Consider the following 20,609-nt stretch of genomic DNA (forward strand, 5'->3'; position numbering starts at 1 on the left):
CTGTTTGATAAAGAGATCCCCTTTTGTGTCTTTCATCTGGGATGTAAATTGATATTAGCAACCTGCTGGAAAGGTTCCAGGTGGGTCAGATTTTGGTATCCTGCAATGCTCATTGCAGGGGAAAGAAGGGTGAGGAATGTTTCCAAAATGTAGGGCTGTTTTCTGTAAAAATTTCCTCAAGTTCTTTTCTGAAGTTTGATGACTTTTATTCACTGCTCATGTCCTGTTTGAAGTCAGATTCTGGCTGGTGCCTCCTTTCATTTCCCTGGGAGAATTGCCCCATACAGTTGATAAAACATTTTCAGTTGTTCATTGTAACTGAAGTCAAAGCTGTTCTTTATGAGCAGGTAATCAGAATAACTACTGGTTGATAAGCAAAAGAAAGTTCACTTTATTGCTTTTTTTTTTTTTTGTAGTAGAAGGACCACATTTTTCCAACATTTTTTCAAGGACTGTTCAGTCCTTGTGACTTTAATACATAAGGAAATAATTTTGCATTCAACAAGACTGACAGTTTGTTTAAACAGAAAATAGGTTATTTTCCAAACCCACAAAAATGTTAAAGAAATCATGATCAGGTGCAAGACCTGCCTTACACTGTTACAGCTACTGGTGCTGCAACCCTGAGGAAAGATGGATTTTCATACACAGAACAGGTAGAGACAGAGGTTGCAGGTTTGTATCCCTGTTTCTCACAGCTCAGGGAACAGTTTCTTTGGAAATCTAAAATGTGTTCAGAATTCATGAATGAAAAATAATTTCAGTGTAAGATTGGTCTGTTTGATTTATCTGTTTGTTATTCTTAAAATAATCTAAGCCTAAAATTAAAAAACCCCAAACAACACAGGAATAAACCACAACAAATTGTTTGCCACTGAAATCTATAAAAAATTCTCTGAGCAAACCACATTGTTAACAATAAACTATTTTTTGCCAAAGGCTGTTTTTTGTCAACTGCTTCAGAAAAGTAAATGGAAATTGGATGGCATTACTGCAAGCCATGAAAATCAACACTAAAATGCTTTGTTATTTTGGGGTTTGTGCAAAATGTTGAATGGCTGAAACAAATGACAAGTGTGGCCATTCTTATACCATCTCTAGAATTAAAAAAAAAATAATTAGATGGTCAGTTAAGTGCAAAAGCTGCTGCATGTGCTGGTTCCACCAGTGCCCCTGTCCTGAAAGACAACTGGGACAGAACTGCTCCCAGTAAGAGTCTGCAAGGTTTTCTGTTTGAAGGTTTGCAGTCCCTTCTTTCCTTGGACAAAGAACTCTCAGCTGGTCTCAGATAATTCCCAGGCAGGTTTTGTTTGAAAACAAACTCTGCCAGGACTGAGTTAGACACTATTGACTCTTGAGAGCTTGAAGTGATTTAGGAAGGACCTTAAAAATAAGAAAACAAACTGAAAAAGGTACAAAACTTTACAGCTGCACATCAAGCATCCTTTTCAAATAAATCACACATTAAATGCACAGTGAGAATGGCAAAGATCTCACGTTTGATGCACCATCAGGGATGTCTTTCCACTGGGGGCAGGACCTTGTGCAGGCTCAGAGAAGATGGTTTTAGTCCTCCTGGACCGACTGCAGGGCCTGCAGGGCCTCCACTGTCACCGTGAGCTGCCCAATCACTGCACGGGCATCCCGGGAGTCAAACACTGCAAAGGGAACACCAGAGAGCGGCATCAGCAACTTCAGGGAAGGTGTCCCAGTTCAGCAGGAGGGACCAGCTAACCCTGTGTGGGGTGATCAAAGCTGTGTGTTCTACCCCCTCTATTCATTCCCAAGGACAATGGGCCATTGGCAGCAGCTGCCCAGGGAGCCATTATCACCTTCACACCCAGCCTGAGGGGGCGGAGCTGCCAATGGGCCATCAACAGTTCAACACCCCCTGGCTCCCTGAGTTAATCACCCATTGTGTGAGTCCCCGCCCAGGGGGAGGGACTGGGTGCTCCCTGAGGGTACAGAAGTGGTGGGTAAGAAGACTTGGGATCCAGGAAAGCTGGAGAGGGAATTTGGACAAGGGCCTGGAGGGGTGGGACAAGGAGGAATGATTTTAAGCTGAAGGAGGGTAGATTTATATTGGAAATTAGGAAGAAATTCCTGGCTGTGAGGGTGGGCAGGCCCTGGCTCAGTGTGCCCAGACAAGCTGTGGCTGCCCCATCCCTGGAAGTGTCCAAGGTCAAGGTTGGATGGGGCTTGGAGAAACCTGGGCTGGTGGGAGGTGTCCCTGCCCATGGCAGGGGGGTTGGAACAAGATGATCTTTCAGGTCCTTCCAACCCAAACCACTCTGTGATTCTATGAATAAATAACCCTTCAGGTTCCACATGAAACCCACATGAGTCCCCACCCTGGGGGAGGGACTGGGTGCTCCCTGAGGGTACAGAAGTGGTGGGTAAGAAGACTTGGGATCCAGAGGAGCAGCAGGACCTTGACAGGAGGAGACCCCACTCTCGCCCAGCCCACAGCCCTCACCTGCACCAACAGGTTTTCCTTTTCCTTTTGCTCTGGACTTGGGGGAACCACAGGGGTCTCAGCACAAGGGCAAACAAACCCCCTTGGGTTTGTGCCCCAGGACACTGGGTTATACTGCTGGGGTTTTGTGAGTTGAAAGCAATTTCCCTTGTGTGTCAGTGTTGTTATTGTAATATTATTATTAAATTTTAGCTCTGACTGATAATCTCTCTCGTGGTGAGTTCATTTCCCCTGCTGGTTCACCTTTAAACCAGCACAGAAGGTTTCACTTTGGTTCTAATTGTTTGCCTGAGTGTTTGGGCAGCTTCAAAGGCACCTGAAAAGGAGCAATAAATAAAGAAATCTTCCAGCTCAATCCTCAGCCTACCAGCAACTGGGAAGAGAATGTACATCAGTGAAAGTATTAATGTTGGAATTAACTCTGAAATAAAGAAAAATAATATAATAATGCTCATATACAGTAATTCTTTTTCACAATATGTAAATAGAGGTGTTCCAAAAAGACATATATGCATAGGAAGGAATAGTTTTAAATAAAATTATAGCAATTAATGCACTTGCTGCACTGTGTGTATGATGGGTTCAAATGAGTTTTTAGTGTTTAAATAATAAATTGGGGTTTTCCAGTTAGTGCAATGCAAAATTATTTCATTTCCCAGCTTCTGTCTGCTGTAAAAAAGTGAAGGGCAGCCAAAGATGGTATTTCCCTCAACTAAGCCATTTAACCACCTCTATCTTTGTGTATGTGGGTTTTAAAGTAATATTTACAACTTCTACAGAAATGAGCCAACATCATTTAGAATTGGACTCTTTTACAATATCTAAGTAAGCCCAGAGCAAAAAAAGAAGTGTTATGATATCTAATTAAGCATTGCTGTATCTTCATGTGGTAGTGCCCTGTGAATTTCCCCATGTTTATTTTTTTTATTTTTTTATTATTTTTCCTTAAACCAATATTCCCCTCAGAGAATATTACAATATTACAATATTCTCTGTACAATATTACTCAGGAATTCTATTTATTGTGCCCTTAAATTTAATTGAAGTCTGTGCCCAGATCTTAAGAACAGACCCTTTCACAATGACTGATACATTTACAATATACTGATATATTCTTCTGACATACATTAATGTAAAATTCATTTCAGTTTTCTGAAAGATCTAAATATTCAGAAAATATGCAATGTTGGATGTTATGAATTCAATAAAACCAAAAAAACTCTGTCTGGCATATGCAGGGAAGGGGAGAAGTGGGGATGGAAAATAGAATAAAAGTATTTCTAGGTGTTGTTATCATTTTCATAAATATAATTCACATAAAGTAAAAATTAGTTTGAATAATTGGTTTGATGATTAGGGGAAGAAATAAATGTTCCTCATAATATTGAAGAAGTTGGTTGTTATTACACAGTAAATGACAGAACAGTAATTAGTAACCAACCCCCAGTCCTTTCTATCCTTAAAACTCTTCATCATCATCTGAGGGAGTTGTTAAGAGTTTTGTGAAAGGGGATTTGCAAAAATTTTCTTTCCATCACGAATCAATCTCATCAAATGGGGATTGTGACAAAGGCCATAAAATCCAGAACAAACCCAAATCTTCCAGTGAGACTATTAAATCCATCAGCAATACAGAACTGCTGCCATAAAGTTGAACAAACAGAGAAGGACAGGGAGTGGACATGGCTTGAAAGTGCTCAGATTTTATAAACTGGGGTTTTTTTAAACAGATTTTAAGGAGTAACACCAGCAGACAGTTTTTGCAGACTTTGCAAATGAATATGGATCCCATCAGTTGCTATTAAACAATTCCTGACTGAACCAATGCCAAACAATTATTTGCACAGCAAGGCTTGCAAAGAGAAGTAGAAATTCAACAGAGTTTTTAGGCTAGGAAAGTTTCCAAGTGGCCTTTAGAACTTACCATCAATCTCTTGGTCAATGAGATCTCTCTGCCTCTGGAATATCTCCTTCAGACTGACATAAGCAAAGCCAATATCCTCACATTCAAGATCCTGCTCATCTTCTGGGGGATCACTGACCACTGTGAATTTTAGGCTGAACACAAAAAACACCCCCCGAAACAAAGAGAGATATTTTACCTTCACAAAGGGCAGAAAATCAAATTAAAAACCATAAAAAAGGAAACCCTGCAGTATTTCACAAGAAAAACACGAAGGAAAATTGTTAATTTTTATCACCATTTTCCATTGCAAGAATATTCTAAGAGCATTTCTATGAAATCTTCCCCTCCTCCTCCTTCAGGATTATTGAGCAGTTCTAGAAGGACAGAGAGGTTACAACCCCAAATTGATGTTTCCCCTCCCCACCTCCATCACTCCACAATACAAACCTTATTCATGACCCTGTACCAACATCTATACTCAATATTTGCTTTTCTTCCATGAACTTTAATTACACTCCTTGCACCAAGCACAGTTTTTCTGTGAAACACAGAATTATGTTGCATTTTTTAGAGCTGATCTGAGTCAGTGGTTTGTGCTGAGGCCAAAAACTCTGAGAGTGACCAAATTTTAGAGCCAACATCTTGGCAATGTTGTTCAAACTGTGAATGCTTATGAGGTTCACAGTCTAACAATGTCACAATAATACAATCAAACCTTCCTAAAAAGATGTTTGACATGACAACAAAAAATGTTTTTGCATCTGTGTCCTGGTTCCAGTGATGCCTGAGGATTTTAGTGTGTATTTTGTAGATTTTTATAGAGTTATATAAGTTGAGGAAGTTTTCCTGAGTGTCTCACATTTTAGGGGGTGTTTAGCACTTTGTCACACATTGATAGATTTTATTTACATTACCAAGGACATGCTGTTTTGAAGAACATCTGCAAGAATTCCAACTGAGACAATAAGATAGTTTGAAGGACAAAGAGGAAAGTCATTATAGAAAACATATATATAAATATTTCTCACTAAACCCAAAGGCCTATTGAATAAATAAATGTTCTGGAAGCAAAAAAGGGAAAATATCACAGCTATTTTCAAGAGGTGGCTTGAGTGTAACATTTAAATTAGGAAAACCCACAGTATTTACAAGTAAAACATGAATGAAAACTGATTGATTGTAACTTATTTAACTTAAGATTTTGACAAAGAGCTGAGCAAAGGCAAAATGGCCAAAAGTCAGTCAAAAAGAAATAAATATTTAGATGGGTAAGATAAGCATTCAATTAAATAAAAACCAATTAAAAAGTAACAACAAATGATGAAACGGGGTATTGGGAACAGATCTGTTTTGTTGTGATTCAGTGTCAATGGGTGTGTGTGGGGAGAGCTGCCAAGGGGCCTCAGTGCCAGCTCAGCTGGTGCCACGGTGAGTGCCAGGGGGGCTCTGGGATGGTTGGACAGGGATATTCCTTAATAACTGAATTATTCCTCAGAAAAAAACAATAAAAAAGAGATGAGTATTTTATCCCCAGTATTTTTAAATCTTAGTAGAACATGTTTTGGTAGAATATGTTTACCCACTTGCCTAATCCAGTGTCCCAGTTCAGCAGGTGGGACCAGTTTCTCCCTGTGTGGGGGTGACCAAAGCTGGGCATTCTAAACCCTCTGGGCCATTGCCCAGCAACTGTTCCCAATGGCCCATTGGCAGCAGCTGCCCAGGGCACAGCTGAGCCCTCAGGCTGGGAGCTGGCTGGGAAAGAAGCCTGGCAGAGGAGCTGGGAGAACTGCCCTGCAGGGACTCCTTGGCACCTCCACACCCACCTGAGGGCTCAGCTCTGCTCATGGGCCAGCAACCATTCCAAAATCCCCCCTGACTGCCAGAGTCAGATCCCCCAGGGTGGAACTCCCTGCCCTGGGGGAGGCACTGGGGGCTCCCACCCAAACCTGAGGGGAGACAGTCTTGGGCTTTGGGGACCTCTGGGACCACTGGTTGGATCCAGAGGAGGAGCAGAACCTGGCCAGGAGGAGCCCACCACTCTCCACCAGACTGTGCCATCATCTGCACCAACAGGTTTGTCCCTTCCTTTTCCTTTGGACTCGGGGGAACCACGTGGGGCTCAGCACAGGGGCCACCAAACCCCCCTGTGTTTGTGCCCAGGGGGTGGGTTACACTGCTGGGGTTGGGGGTTAAACCCAATTTCTCTTTGTGCCATTGCAGGTATTGTAATATTGTTATTAAACTGTAACTCTGACTTATAATCTGTCCTGTGTTGGGTTTGTTTCTCCTGCTGGTTCACCTTCAAACCAGCACATCTAGGCTGTAAAATAAGGGCAATGTAACAAAGAGAGGTCACTCTCTTTCTGTGCAGTGAATCAGTGAAAAAACACACACTTAAAACATTTACAAGTGACTGACACTTCCAATGCAATCAGCAGTTATTCTACTTTCCTGCAAATCAAGTAAATCTTTAAATTAAGAACTGTTCCATTTTAATGAAGACTGACCTTCAAGAGAAAACAAAACCAAAGTATGTCATTCATCCTCTCCAAGTAATGCACAATGTCACAATCAACAAATGTGGGTATGAACAAATTTATCATTAGGACATTGAACAAGTCTAATTTAGAATCTTTCTCAGATGTACTTATGTCACAGCTGTCACATAATCCATATATTGTTTTATATATATATTCCATCCATTATTTTATATATATATGTGTGTACACACACACCCCCACACATATCTATATACACACATATATATAGATACACATATACATACATACATATCTCTCTCTATATCTCTCTACCTCCCTCTCTCTCTCCCTCTCTGTCTCTGTCTCTCTCTCTCTCTTTCTGTTTTTGGAAATTTGGGAGCCAAGGAACACTTTCTGCAGCTCTCAGACTCCTTTTCATACCTTGAATTCAGAAAGCAACCCAGGTACTGCTCTACCATCACACAGACAGGTGCTTTTCAAACTCATTATTGACTACTGATGGTGGAATCTCTTCAACAAACCAAGCACACAAAACCTCCCAACTAATCAGAGCATTAAACATTAGATGAGGTTCCAGCATCCCATGGCACATGAACCCACTCAGGGAAGAAATAAGAGCAGCTGCTACATCAGAATGCAGGTGGTGTCATTCCCAGCTGAAATAATTTTTTTTCTCTTTAGTTATGGATTAATTTCCCAGGGTTGCCTCATCAGTGAAGCCAAACAAAGTAAACCACAAGCATTATTGACAGAGCCTTGTAACAGAGGTTTTCAGCACTGATCTGTACCTGTGTGCAGGGAGGTCTGGCTTTTGAAGAATTGACTTGAGATACTGCCTTTCTGCAGGATTATCTGCCTTATCCACATTTATCACTGCAAAGGAAATAAAAATCAATATAATTAGTTATCAATGGGTGTCACCTCTTAGAGCATGAAGAAAAAAACAAAAAAAATTATTTCCAAGCAGCATCTAAGCCACATAACTGTCACTTTCTATTAATGAACAGCAGCCCTTGGTCTTAAAAACCAGTGGTCTTTATTGCTTTGTATTTGAAATGATTTACTGCATTTCTTCCACTGAGGAAAACTCTCAGAATGGTAATGTTTGGCAGAGTGTCCTTTGGAAAGCCTCAGGAATTTAATCCTCCTTTCCTGACACAATATTTTAATATGAGAAACCTCCAGAGCAATGGACTGGAGAACAGCCACAGCCTGGGGAGAGTGAATGCTCTGAAAGCAACATTAAAATCCAACACAAGGATCAGCTTTTCCTTTTTGCACCATTAACATGACCTACAGTGAAAGTTGGGCTTGGCTTGAAAAACATATTAGGAGAAGGAGAAATAGAGTTTTAAGGAATTTATTAAGAGGCTTTTGGGCATCTTGTGTTAAGAAAGTCGCTGTTTTCTTGCAAAGGTATCAGACTACAAGTATCTGTGGAATATTATAAAATATGAGGATGCAAATATTGAATAGGTGCTAAAAGAATTATTTTTTTTTAAGAAGGAAAAGCAGCTGACAAAAACTTGGTAGGAAAGAACTGGAATGAATAAAACCCTCTGAAAAACAAACACAGCTCTTTGGAACAGTTTTGATTTGGTTTTGAGGGGAGGAGGAGCCAGAAATGCATCTGGCTTTAAATTCCAACATTTTTACTATTCATTCTCTTCCAGTTACAGCTGCACTTTCCCACTCTCCATGTCACATTAAAGTTTCCTTTTCCTGTGCACTGACAGAAATATTGAAATATTTCCATACATGGAAAATAAATTTATTTGTACCAAGAGAAAGCCTCAATTTGCCCCAGAGCAGAGCACTGGAATACAGAGATAATGCAGCCTGAATTCCCTGTACAGGGATTTATTGAAGATATAGCTCTTTGAAAGCCCTCCTAAGGAAGCACAACTTCCAGAGGTTCCAGTTTTCTCCAAATGGAATTTCCTAAATTTACTAACTCTGTATCTAATTTTAAATGGAAACTATTCACAAACCTAAAGAATTCAAATTCATTTCACTTAATGGAAAAATTCAGACCAGTAAATAAAACACCCAGCACAAGAACTCCATTCAAGTCTGAGGAAAATTATCAACCATGGTGAGAATATTATTTTTAGATCCTGAGGAATTATATGCTTATTATAGAATCATAGAATCACAGAATCATAGAATCACAGAATCATAGAATCAGTTGGGTTGGAAAAGACCTCCGAGATCATCAAGTCCAACCCTTGGTCCAACTCCAGTCCCTTTACCAGATCATGGCACTCAGTGCCACGGCCAAGCTCAGCTGAAAAACCTCCAGGGATGGGGAATCCACCCCCTCTCTGGGCAGCCCATTCCAATCCCTGAGCACTCTCTCTGCAAAGAATTTCTTTCTGCTCTCCAACTTCAATTTCCCCTGGCAGAGCTTGAGCCCATCGTGCCCCCTTGTCCTATTGCTGAGTGCCTGGGAGAAGAGACCAACCCCCACCTGGCCAGAACTTCCCTTCAGGCAGTTCCAGACAGTGCTGAGGTCACCTCTGAGCCTCCTCTTCTCCAGCCTGAACACCCCCAGCTCCCTCAGCCTCTCCCCACAGCACTTGTGCTCCAGTCCCTTCTCCAGCTCCCAAAGGAATGGCCAACCCAGTGGTGTCCACGGAGATTCCATCCCAGAGCACCTGGGGGAGGGTTAACACAGACCTGAGACTCCATCCCAGAGCAGAGCTCTGCTGGAGCTGCAGCACCTGCAGCAGGAGATCAATCCTGCTCTGTCAATCCTGAGCTCCAGCTTTGCTGATCCACCTTCCTGCACTGTCCCAGTGGACAAACAGAACCTTCAGGCTCACAGACTTGGCAGCTCTTTAGCAGAAAATCCAAAGTGAAATGTTTTCTTTTTGCTTTAGAAGGTCTAAGAACATGCAAGACCATTCCTGAACATTGAGCATTCTGTACCAGTCAAGATACAGTTAAGTCAGGCTATTACAGATAATGTAAAATGTTTTATTTATTAAAGGAATTAGTAATTTTTAGATGCCTTATGGACTTACCCTGATTTTCTCCACACAAAGGTCTAAAAGTTTCCTTCTAAGCTCCAAATAAATTTCTTTCCACCCATGCAAATCTCATTTTTATTGGAAGAAAATATTCAATTAACCTCAAATATTCAGCATACTCAAATCTAATTAGACATGACTGGAAGAAGCAACAAGGCTGCAGCAAACACACAGGCAGATTTCATTACTGGCTTTATCAAAAGGCAGGATTATTGGGGTGTTTTGGTTTGAGATAAGCAACTGCCAACCCCCCCAAGCACAGGGAGAAAAGCCTCCCTCCTAACACCAGGGAAAGGGAGGAAAAGAGAGGGGAAAGGAAAAAAAACATTTCAAACTGCATTTATACTAAATCTACATATATTTTTCACAGAAAGAAAGAGACAATTAGAAGAGAGTACAAATATTCACTCACACAAGTCTGCAACAACAAATTCCCCACCTCAACTTCTTAAAAAACACACAAATTCTACTGTCCTAACTACACATTACTTAAGAAGAGACTTATTCCCCAGGGAGACAAACTCAAGCAGAAAGGAGAGACCCAGAACAACACATTTTACTTTCCTGAGGTACCCTGTGAGCCAGTGGTGGGCCTGGTCCTCTCCATCCCCCCTGGGACAGCATCCTGTGTCCTCCCAAGAGGAGGCTGAGAAGTGACTGCCTTAACCACTCCCACACTGGTTCCTACTGCCCTGGAGATGATGCCATAATGTGGGATGGAATACAAAGTTACTGGCTAGAAGAGGTCAGCTGTTGGCTCAGCCCAGCTCAAGTCAGCTGACAGCTTCGGCCTAGTCCAGACTTCAGAGCCCAAATCTAGGCCCACCTGGGTGAACCCATAACATGGGGTTTTTCCCCCCAAACATGCAAATCTAATCTTGAGTAGGAATTCGATGACCTGTTATATCTAAGCCCATCTCTGCAAATAACCACCACATTAGTGTTATGCTGCAGAATAGAATCCTGGAGCAATTAATACCAAAAGCCACCTTTTCACACTGATTCATAATGATGCCATGAGTGACCCGTCCCCCAAAAACAGGACTCTGAGCACGTTAGTGTAGGGTAAGATAAAAAGTAAAGGTCCTTTAATATCCCAGGCCTACAGCCCACAGGAATACAGGATGACATGAATGTACCCCAGTTCTTGTTTCCATGGCTTTTATAATAAGATCCCTCCAATCATTGCTTTACACATTTCTCAGTCCAGCCCCAGTCCCACCCCTGGACCAATCCCTGGAATTGGGTCTGGGGTCGTCAAGACCCTCTGTCTTCATCAGCTCTTCTTCCTCAGGCACACAAAGGTCTCTTGGAGCTCATCCAGTTCTGGCTTTTGGGTCACTCTGACCTGTGTTTATGTTTCATTCTGTGGGCCTTCTGATATCCTTCAGCTCTACCTTGGAAAGGAGCCTAAACAAGATTAATTAACTAAAGGAATTTGAGCTCCCTGTTCTGGGACAGGGGTAGTGATAGAAAGGCATTAAACTTAAACTGTTAGAAACATTAACCCTCTAAAAATCCACAACTACTGTGTTCCTAAAATCTACAAAATGTGAAAATCAGAACAAAAACCCCTTTGGCATCAGTAAGGAAATAGTGAATTTTAAACAGCCTGTATTCAGTCCTGTGGGGTGATGGGCTGATAAGCCCTGATGGGTTGAGGGAAATGCCTCAGCCCCCTGGGGGGGAGCTCCCTGCACAAGACAAAAGTGAGGCACACTAATAAGTGGTGGGTGTTACCAGAGAATGGAATGGTATTAAGTTAACATGGCCTTTCTTTGCCACACCCTGGCCCTGCAGACTCAAGGGCCACCCCCTCTGGCATCTGCATCACCCCCCCAGTAGATTGACTTTAGTCACACAACCACCTAAATAAAAAAAAAAGGTATAAAAAGAAGCTGCAGTTTAACTGCAACTTGAGGAGATAAACTTCCACCTCTGGGAGGGCAACCTACAAGCCACCCTGTCTCCCTCATTCCATCAACACTGCAGGGGAAAGCAACTAAATTCTTACTTTATTTTCTTATACCTTACTAATTATAATTTGTTATAGCTCACTGGGGGTGTGTGTGTTAATGGGAAGTGGCTACATTTCTCCTGTTGCTTTTCTTTGGGGTTACTGAGTGTGTTTCCTTGTGGTGTTGAACTGCTGTGTTTCTGTTTAGTAACCCTGTTAGTTCAGTTTGTCATGGGTGGCCCTTGAAATGTGTGTTGTGCCTGTGTCTTTGGGGGTATTTTGTACAATCCTGCAGCTCAATGTTATCACCCACTGAGTGACTGTGGGGTGATGGCCCCTGATAAGGCCTGATGGGTTGAGGGAGACACCTCAGCCCCCTGGAGGGGCTCCCCACGGCAGACAAAAGCAAAGGAAACTGATAACATTAACAAAGGATGGAGTGTTAAGAAATAGCACGGCCTTCCTTTGGGATATCTTTGACTGCTCAAGGGCCCACCTCCCCTCTGGCATCTCCATCACCCCCCCAACAGATTGACTATTAGTCACAAAACCACATGAAGGAAAAAAAAAGGTATAAAAAGTGTGGAGTTTAAGCTCCAGCTGACAGGGGGAAATGCCACAACTCTGTGAGGGGAACTGATGCAGCTTGTCCTGTCTCCTCCTACCTCCTGGAACAATATAGGGGTGAGAAGACCATGTCCTTTCTATTGTTCTATGCTTTACTTTCTTACAAAGCTTATTCTTTTATACATTCTATCTTACATCTTATGCTAACAGCTACTTTGATTCTTGCTTTTACAAGCATCTTCTTTCCTGACTGTTTTGCTGCCTTAATACTAACTACAGTAACTTGCTTCACACTTTGCTACTTGGTTATTGCTTTTTGCTATTTTTACTTTATAAGCCCAGCTCTGGTTTGCAACTACAGTAACTTGCTTTACTTTCAATGTGCAGTTTCTTTTTCAGCATTTGTGTTGATAAGAAGCAGCTCTGCTGTTTCCTTTTGTGTTAGAGAGTGGTGTGCAAGGTATTTTATAGAATCATAGAATGGATTGGCTTGGAAGAGACCTCTGAGATCGTCAAGTCCAACACTTGATCCAACCCCACTTTGATCACCAGCCCAGGGCACGGAGTGCCCTGGGCTGGTGATCAAAGTGGGGTTGGATCAAGACATGGTGGATTCTCCCTCAGTGTCACATCCATAGAATCACAGAATCATAGAATGGATTGGGTTGGAAAAGATCTCCGAGATCATCAAGTCCAACCCTTGGTCCAGCTCCAGTCCCTTTACCAGATCATGGCACTCAGTGCCATGGCCAAGCTCAGCTGAAAAACCTCCAGGGATGGGGAATCCACCCCCTCTCTGGGCAGCCCATTCCAATGCCTGAGCACTCTCTCTGCAAAGAATTTTTTTCTGATCTCCAAGTTAAATTTCCCCTGGCAGAGCTTGAGCCCATCGTGCCCCTTGTCCTGTGTTATTGAGAGAGTGTCTGGGTAACTGTTTTAAGTGGCTGTGTTTGTAATTAGTAGTTCTTTGGTGCTGGTTTCTGTCTGTTGTGAAAATGGGATACATTGCTGTATTGTAACTTGAGTGTAGTGTGTTTGTCTCTGTAGAATGTGTTTGTGCTGGTTTCTTCTGGGGTCTTTTATTATTAATTAAATCCAATCTTGCAGCTGAACGTTCTCACCAGCAAAGCAGAAGCCACAATAACTGTCACATATTTGTATTAATAAATGTTATTTTGGGAGGGGTTGTGGGGAATGTTCTTTTCTGGCTTAAGTGTGGCTTCACATTAGAGGTCAGAAACCCTTCCAACCTGTGGGCTGTCCATTAGTTTACAGACAGTGTTGGGGACATGAGGCTCTGATTCTCTAGAAGTGCTTATTGCTAATAATTTCTCCCTGGCTTAAGTGTGGTCCTCATAGGGAGTTAAAAATCTTTCCAGCCTGTGTTCTGTCCAGAGTCCAGCAGGCAGTGCTGGGTTCATAAAGCTTTGATTACTCCGAGGGCACTTATAGCAATTAACTTCTATTTAATACAGGTAAGAATAGAAATCTTTGCATTTCTGTCTCTCCTCCCTTTCTCGTGACAAGAACTTAAGCAGCAAATAGAAAAATCAAAGTTATGAGGGCAGGTTATGATTAACAAAAACAATCCAATACAGCCTTACAAATGACAGTCTCTACAAAGCAAAGCATGACACAGTTTTCAAATATAACAGCTTGAAATGTCATGAAGTTTCCTAATTGTTTTAAAAGTCTCAAATTTTCTTTTCTATTCATCCTAACTTTGCTGCATTTCATTAGTTTAACTTTGCAGAATGGATATTTAAACAAAAAATGTGCTTAGACTGTACCCAATGTACACATAAATCAGAATATTGTCCAACAGGTTTTATACCTTCTAAATGCTTTCTATATTCAAAGCAATGAGAATTCCTGAATGAAGCAAGAGAAATGAAAAGCATTTAAAAGCTTTTATTGGCTTATGGTATTACTTCAATGAGGTTTTAAAAATATTATTTCAGTTATGTCTGACTATCTAGAACATTTGGAAAAGAGTTTACAGGATCTCACCAGATGAGTATCATTCACCCCAGGAAAAAAAGCTCTTATCTGATGTTTTATTGAGTTATGATGCCAGAAATCCCATTTTTTTGAGTGGAAGTGAAGCCTCAGCAATTGAAAGACTTTGCAGCATTATTAGTTTTGGTGATTCTGATTTTCTTTCCTAAAGCCTTACCAGGATTCTGTCACAAAAGTTTCCAATTGTATTTTTAAATGAAAGGTTTAATTTGAATGTCTGTATCAATGGTTGGTGAAAAATAACAAACTGGTTCACCTGCTCCAGGATACTCCCAGCTAAAAGTCCAAGACTGACTCTTAAATGAAACAGACTTTAACAGGAATAAAAAGTTAATAACTGAAATACTATGAAATAGCTGGGAAAATAATTAACAGGAGAACTATCAATTCTTACAATAATTCTATGTGTGCCAGTAGTGTAAATATGAAGTACTATGAATTAATTAGCAATATATTACTATTAAACATGGGTGAATAGTTTCCCATATTAAAAAGTTTTGATTAGAGTAAAATTAAGCATTTGCAAGTGATGATCAAGTCCAATTACACCTTCTCTCTTTTCAATTGTATTGTAGTTGCACGTGGCTAAAGAGAATGTTTTTCTTTTGCTGCATTGTCATGTACCAGTAGAAAAATTAGTTCATTTTGCCCCTTGAAAGAGAATATATAAACTTGTTAAGCATATTCTAATTTTAAAATTTATTTTAAATATTTAAATATATTGTAACATTATCATTTCATACCCTTCAATATTTCATTTTATACTTGCAAACTGCAGCTTTACCTCATTTGCTAAAAGTCACAATTAATATTTCCCAAATATCTGGAAAACAGAGAAATGCACTTGGCACATAAATAAAGGAACTCTAATGTATGGGAAGTAGCTTTATTGTAGGTACTTTTGTATGACACACCTGAAGGGAAGGATCCAGGACACACCACACTCACCAGTGCTGTAGTTATAGTGAATCCTCTGCCCCCCTGTTGGTTTGGGAAGGGACAGAGGGGTCTCCTCTGCAAGGAAATTGTTCAACCTGCACTCCACAAAGAGCTGCTGAATTGTTTCATCTGATGTAACTCGGGAGTCGGTGAGGCCAAGGGATGTGATTTTAATCCGGATTTTTTCAGCCTCCTGTTTAAAAACAACAGACAAACATAACACAAATTATTCTGGGTTTCTTGAAGTGTCAACACAAAGCAGACACACATACATGTAAATCATCAGCTATTTGGTATGACTAATTGTCCTAGTTGAGCAGGAGGGACCAGCTAACCCTGTGTGGGGGTGATCAAAGCTGTGTATTCTACCCCCTCTATTCATTCCCCAAGGACAATGGGCCATTGGCAGCAGCTGCCCAGGGAGTCATTATCACCTTCACACCCAGCCTGAGGGGGGCGGAGCTGCTAATGGGCCATCAACAGTTCAACACCCCCTGGCTCCCAGAGTTAATCACCCATTGTGTGAGTCCCCGCCCAGGGGGAGGGACTGGGTGCTCCCTGAGGGTACAGAAATGGTGGGTAAGAAGACCTCGGGAACCTCTCGTTGGATCCAGAGCAGCAGCAGGACCTTGCCAGGAGGAGATCACCGCTCTCACCCAGACCACAGCCCTCGCCTGCACCAACAGGTTTTTCTTTTCCTTTTGCTCTGGACTTGGGGGAGCCACAGGGGTCTCAGCACAAGGGCAAACAAACCCCCTTGGGTTTTGTGCCCCAGGACACTGGGTTATACTGCTGGGGTTTTGTGAGTTGAAAGCAATTTCCCTTGTGTGTCAGTGTTGTTATTGTAATATTATTATTAAATTTTAGCTCTGACTGATAATCTCTCTCGTGGTGAGTTCATTTCTCCTGCTGGTTCACCTTCAAACCAGCACACTAATGCTGATTGATTTTTACATACAGACAATGAGGGGTTGTAGTTAAGGCTATAACTGCAAGAGATCCTGATTTCCATTTGGTGTTTGAAGTATTTTTGCAACAGTCACAGTCTGCTGGAGAGTAGGTTAAGGTGACCTTTATGTAAAAAGACTAACCACAAATTTCAGCTGTCATTATTCTTAGCCACACAGCAAACTGATCCTGTAACTGCTTAAAACAGTGTCAGTAATTCTGGGTACCAAAGTTTCCCAAATTAAAAGAGAATTGTTTTATCCACACAGCCCTGGGACCCCCATCCTACCCACCCTGGGCCTTCCAGTGCTGGCTTTTCTTTCTTTTCCCTGAGGCAAACCACACCTCAGATATTCAACTGATGCCAAAGGGGTTTTCTGATGTTTCATTTTTATAGATTTTAGAAGTATTTGTAACTGTAGCAAATGTAGTGTTCATATTTGTAACAGCCTAAGTTCATTGTTTATACATCCCAACCCCTACCACAGATCAGTAGCTCAAATTCTTTTAGCTATTTAGGCTTTCTTCAAGGTACAAGAGCTGAAGACTACCAGAAAGTCCTGCAGAACAAGACTAAACATAAACCAACAACCTTGAGTCTAAGAACACTGGAAAACCTCCAAAGCCTGAGGAAGAAGAGGATGAAGAACAGAAGGTCCCAGTGACCCCAGCCCCCAAATCCTGGGGGATGGCACAGAGGTGGGACTGGGGCTGGACTGAGAGATGTGCAAACTGGGCATTGGGTGGGCAGTATGATAAAAACCATGGAAATCAGTGTTCTGGGAAGAGGGTGCACAGAAATGTCATCATGTATTCCTAAAAGCCCCAAGCCTGGCCATTAAAGAATGTACCTTTTTATCTTATCCCACATTAACTTGGCTCAGAGTCCTGGTTTTGGGGGCACTTACAGCAACAAACACTAAAGCTCCACCCCATTCCTTTCTAACTGGACCAGAAGGCTGAGACAAACCAGAAAAGCATTAACTGTTAGAAGTACATCAGTTTTAAGTGTTAGTTTTATATTGAAGATTGTTCCATCTACAAATGTGAAATATTCTTTTAGAGAATTAACCTGTTGAAATACTGTTCAAAGTAGATTTTCCAAATTTGTATTATGCTGTTTTGTATAAGACTTCACATCCTGAATTGGTGTTTTAAGAAGAAGAAATTGGATATTGGACAAGTACAACTTCACTGAAAAGTGATGTTAGACACAGCAAAGCTACTCTTAGAGAACATTAGGCTTAAAATATTTTTCTTAGCCTTACCAAATTGCCATATATACTCTGACTCAGTTGTTTAATATTTGTGGATACTGGACTTGAAATAATACAGTCATCACTGTCAGTTTTTACTGATTCAACAGCATCATCCTCTGCTTTGTCATCCTGATCTGAAAAAAAAAAAAAAATAAAAACCCCAATGTAGCTCAAACCTGTATTTTAGATAATCTGAGACTTGCTGAGAAATCTGACAGCCATACATTTCTAATAAACAAAGAATAAGTGCCAGGTAAATCTTCTCTTCATTGCAGAAGATCATATTGCAAATCAATGACCTTTAGAACCACCTAAACTGTATTTTTATTGGTTTGTTAAAAAAATACTAACATTTCCCAGATGAAAGGTGACAAATGGAATGATGCAAGTCCTGGGATGAGCTGAAGTATGAACAATTTTTAGCTTTATAAAAGATCATGGGCTGAATTTGTGGATTTCCTCTGACTTCCTTTAACACCATGCACATGTAAAAGCAGAATGCACCTTTTTTTTTTTAGTAGAAAAGCAATTCTGTAGGCAGGTGGATTATTTTCTAAAGCAATCAGGTTTCTTTTTTTTCTCTGAAGTAAGTTATAAAGATAACAGGTATTCAATATCAAGTTTTTTCAGTCTTTCTAATGAATTCTTATGCAGATGCTGAAAAGAACTAAACATAAAATTTTAGCATTCTGCTTGGGCTTTTACTTTGAATTTGGTACTGTGGACTTGATTTATTTCAATAATGAACAGTTTAAGCCCAGAGGAGGAAGAGGATGACCCAGATTTTTATAATCTTTAGATAAATCTGCCTCTAACATCTTTCTTTTACAGAGGTGATAAGACATAAGAACCCTCTCCACTGTCTGAAGGGATTTCTGTGCCAGCCTTGGCTGTTGCCTGCACACAAAATGAGCATATTCATTAAAATACTCTTTAGAACAGCATAATTCCAAGGGAGAACATAAATATCCTTTAGTATTTTATGAATCTGGGTCAGATACCAGATTTTGGCAATCAATTACAACACAGTTTCCATTTGGGAGGACACCACCATCATCTCCCCCACCAGCCTCAGCTGGAAAACACCCCAGAATCCAAGTGTCTCATAACAAGGCAGCTCCCATTGCTAGTAAGAAATGCTTATGAAAATGGAAAGAGCCACAGATATATTTAGGAAATCCTGTCTTTAGGAAATCCTGTCTTTAGGAAATCCTGTCTTTAGGAAATCCTGTCTTTAGGAAATCCTGTCTTTAGGAAATCCTGTCTTTAGGAAATCCTGTCTTTAGGAAATCCTGTCTTTAGGAAATCCTGTCTTTAGGAAATCCTGTCTTTAGGAAATCCTGTCTTTAGGAAATCCTGTCTTTAGGAAATCCTGTCTTTAGGAAATCCTGTCTTTAGGAAATCCTGTCTTTAGGAAATCCTGTCTTTAGGAAATCCTGTCTTTAGGAAATCCTGTCTTTAGGAAATCCTGTCTTTAGGAAATCCTGTCTTTAGGAAATCCTGTCTTTAGGAAATCCTGTCTTTAGGAAATCCTGTCTTTAGGAAATCCTGTCTTTAGGAAATCCTGTCTTTAGGAAATCCTGTCTTTAGGAAATCCTGTCTTTAGGAAATCCTGTCTTTAGGAAATCCTGTCTTTAGGAAATACAGCTACTTATTAATAAAAATGAATTCTACCTTCCAGTTCCAATTCTTCAATTATTTCCATCTCCTGTCCAGCAGTAATTGCTGTTTGGTGCTTCTCCAGTGGAGGTGAGAGCTCTTCTTTGGCTTGTTGAGTCTCTCCAGCCCTCTCCTTCCCCTTGTTATCTGACAGCTGTTTAACCTCCTCTACCACACGCTGTAGAAAAAGAGACACTTAAGTCTGTGCAACACTCCTGGAATAGTAAAAGTTATTAAGGTTCAAAAACTGCAGAGTCCTGGCCCACACTCATTAACCACAGTCTTCAAACAATTGTGCTTATGCAGTGTAGGACAAAAGGAGGTGTCAGCTGCAGTAACATTTAATTGATGCAGCAGAAGGACAATTCTCTAATGATGTGTATTTGTGAAAATATAACCACTGTGATAATTTGGTACCTGTATAAACACCCTGTCAGATTCCACTTCATTCATATTTCATCTTGTTCTGTAAGTTTTACAGTCAATAAACACAAAACACTCAAAAACCACCCCCACCTTTTCAGTTAGCAATTTTGTAACTTCTATTAGACAGTAGTTTCTGTTCCAAAAGCAAATTATTGTCATATAAAAGAAAACTCAGCTTTGCTACACAGCACAAATATGTTATTAAGGTGAAAATATCTTCAGTGCATAACTTACTCTGAAGTAATCTTATTCCCTTCTTTCTCTTTGAGCTCCATTACATAAAATAACACCTCATCAATGCATCAGCATTACAGTCAAGGCACCTTCCATGACAATTTGCTGGACACTCTGCATTATTTATTATCCAACAGTTCTGCACTCAGGATCTGTTTGGACCACTCTGGTTCCTGCAGAACCATTTCTGCAGGACGTTTTCTGTGCTGGAGCTGTGCTGTAATGGTTTTGACCCATGGCTTCCTCAGTAACTGGGTGTAACCAAGGAAACAGACATCACAAGTATTCCACACGTGTTTTCCACCTAACAGAGGAGGAGTTCAGTTTCTCTTTTTCCGGGGAGCTGGGTGTGGGAGAAGCCTGGATGGTCCGTTCTGTTCTTGTGGTGTTCCTGGCCTGGCACGTGGGTGAGATCATTTCATGCTTGTTCTCCTTTGATTGCATTTGTCTGTTTCATTTATTTAGGTTTGGAGCTGTTCACATAGTTGAGGCAAAGACCCCGGGAAAGAACCATCGATCTCCGAGACGCAAAAGAAGCAACTCCCTCAACTCTGATGGAGGAGCCTCTGACAGAGCATCACTCAAGTCAGATGGAGAATGCTCGGGCCAGGAGCAACAATAGAGGGGCCCTGCCTCCTGCCAGGAGGAGGAGAGGGACCAGGATGACAATTGGGTTTACTGGGCTG

General features: G+C 41.0%; 1 protein-coding gene across 2 annotated transcripts in view; it reads right to left on the reverse strand.

Annotated features, from left to right (window-relative positions):
• Positions 1-373: 373 nt before the first annotated feature.
• The window catches only part of LOC139678538 (protein fantom-like), a 53,070-nt gene continuing 32,834 nt past the window's right edge, over positions 374-20,609 (reverse strand). For both annotated transcript variants that reach the window (XM_071569420.1, XM_071569421.1), the window contains exons 18-23: positions 19,279-19,441; positions 17,614-17,738; positions 15,407-15,590; positions 7,672-7,756; positions 4,401-4,534; positions 374-1,658 (exon numbers count right to left, since the gene is read on the reverse strand). In XM_071569420.1, coding sequence (XP_071425521.1) covers positions 1,567-1,658; positions 4,401-4,534; positions 7,672-7,756; positions 15,407-15,590; positions 17,614-17,738; positions 19,279-19,441 — 783 coding nt within the window. In that variant the 3' untranslated portion in view covers positions 374-1,566. The remainder of the gene's footprint in view (positions 1,659-4,400; positions 4,535-7,671; positions 7,757-15,406; positions 15,591-17,613; positions 17,739-19,278; positions 19,442-20,609) is intronic.

Source organism: Pithys albifrons, chromosome 14 (assembly GCF_047495875.1).
Source record: "Pithys albifrons albifrons isolate INPA30051 chromosome 14, PitAlb_v1, whole genome shotgun sequence".
NCBI classification, from domain to species: domain Eukaryota; kingdom Metazoa; phylum Chordata; class Aves; order Passeriformes; family Thamnophilidae; genus Pithys; species Pithys albifrons.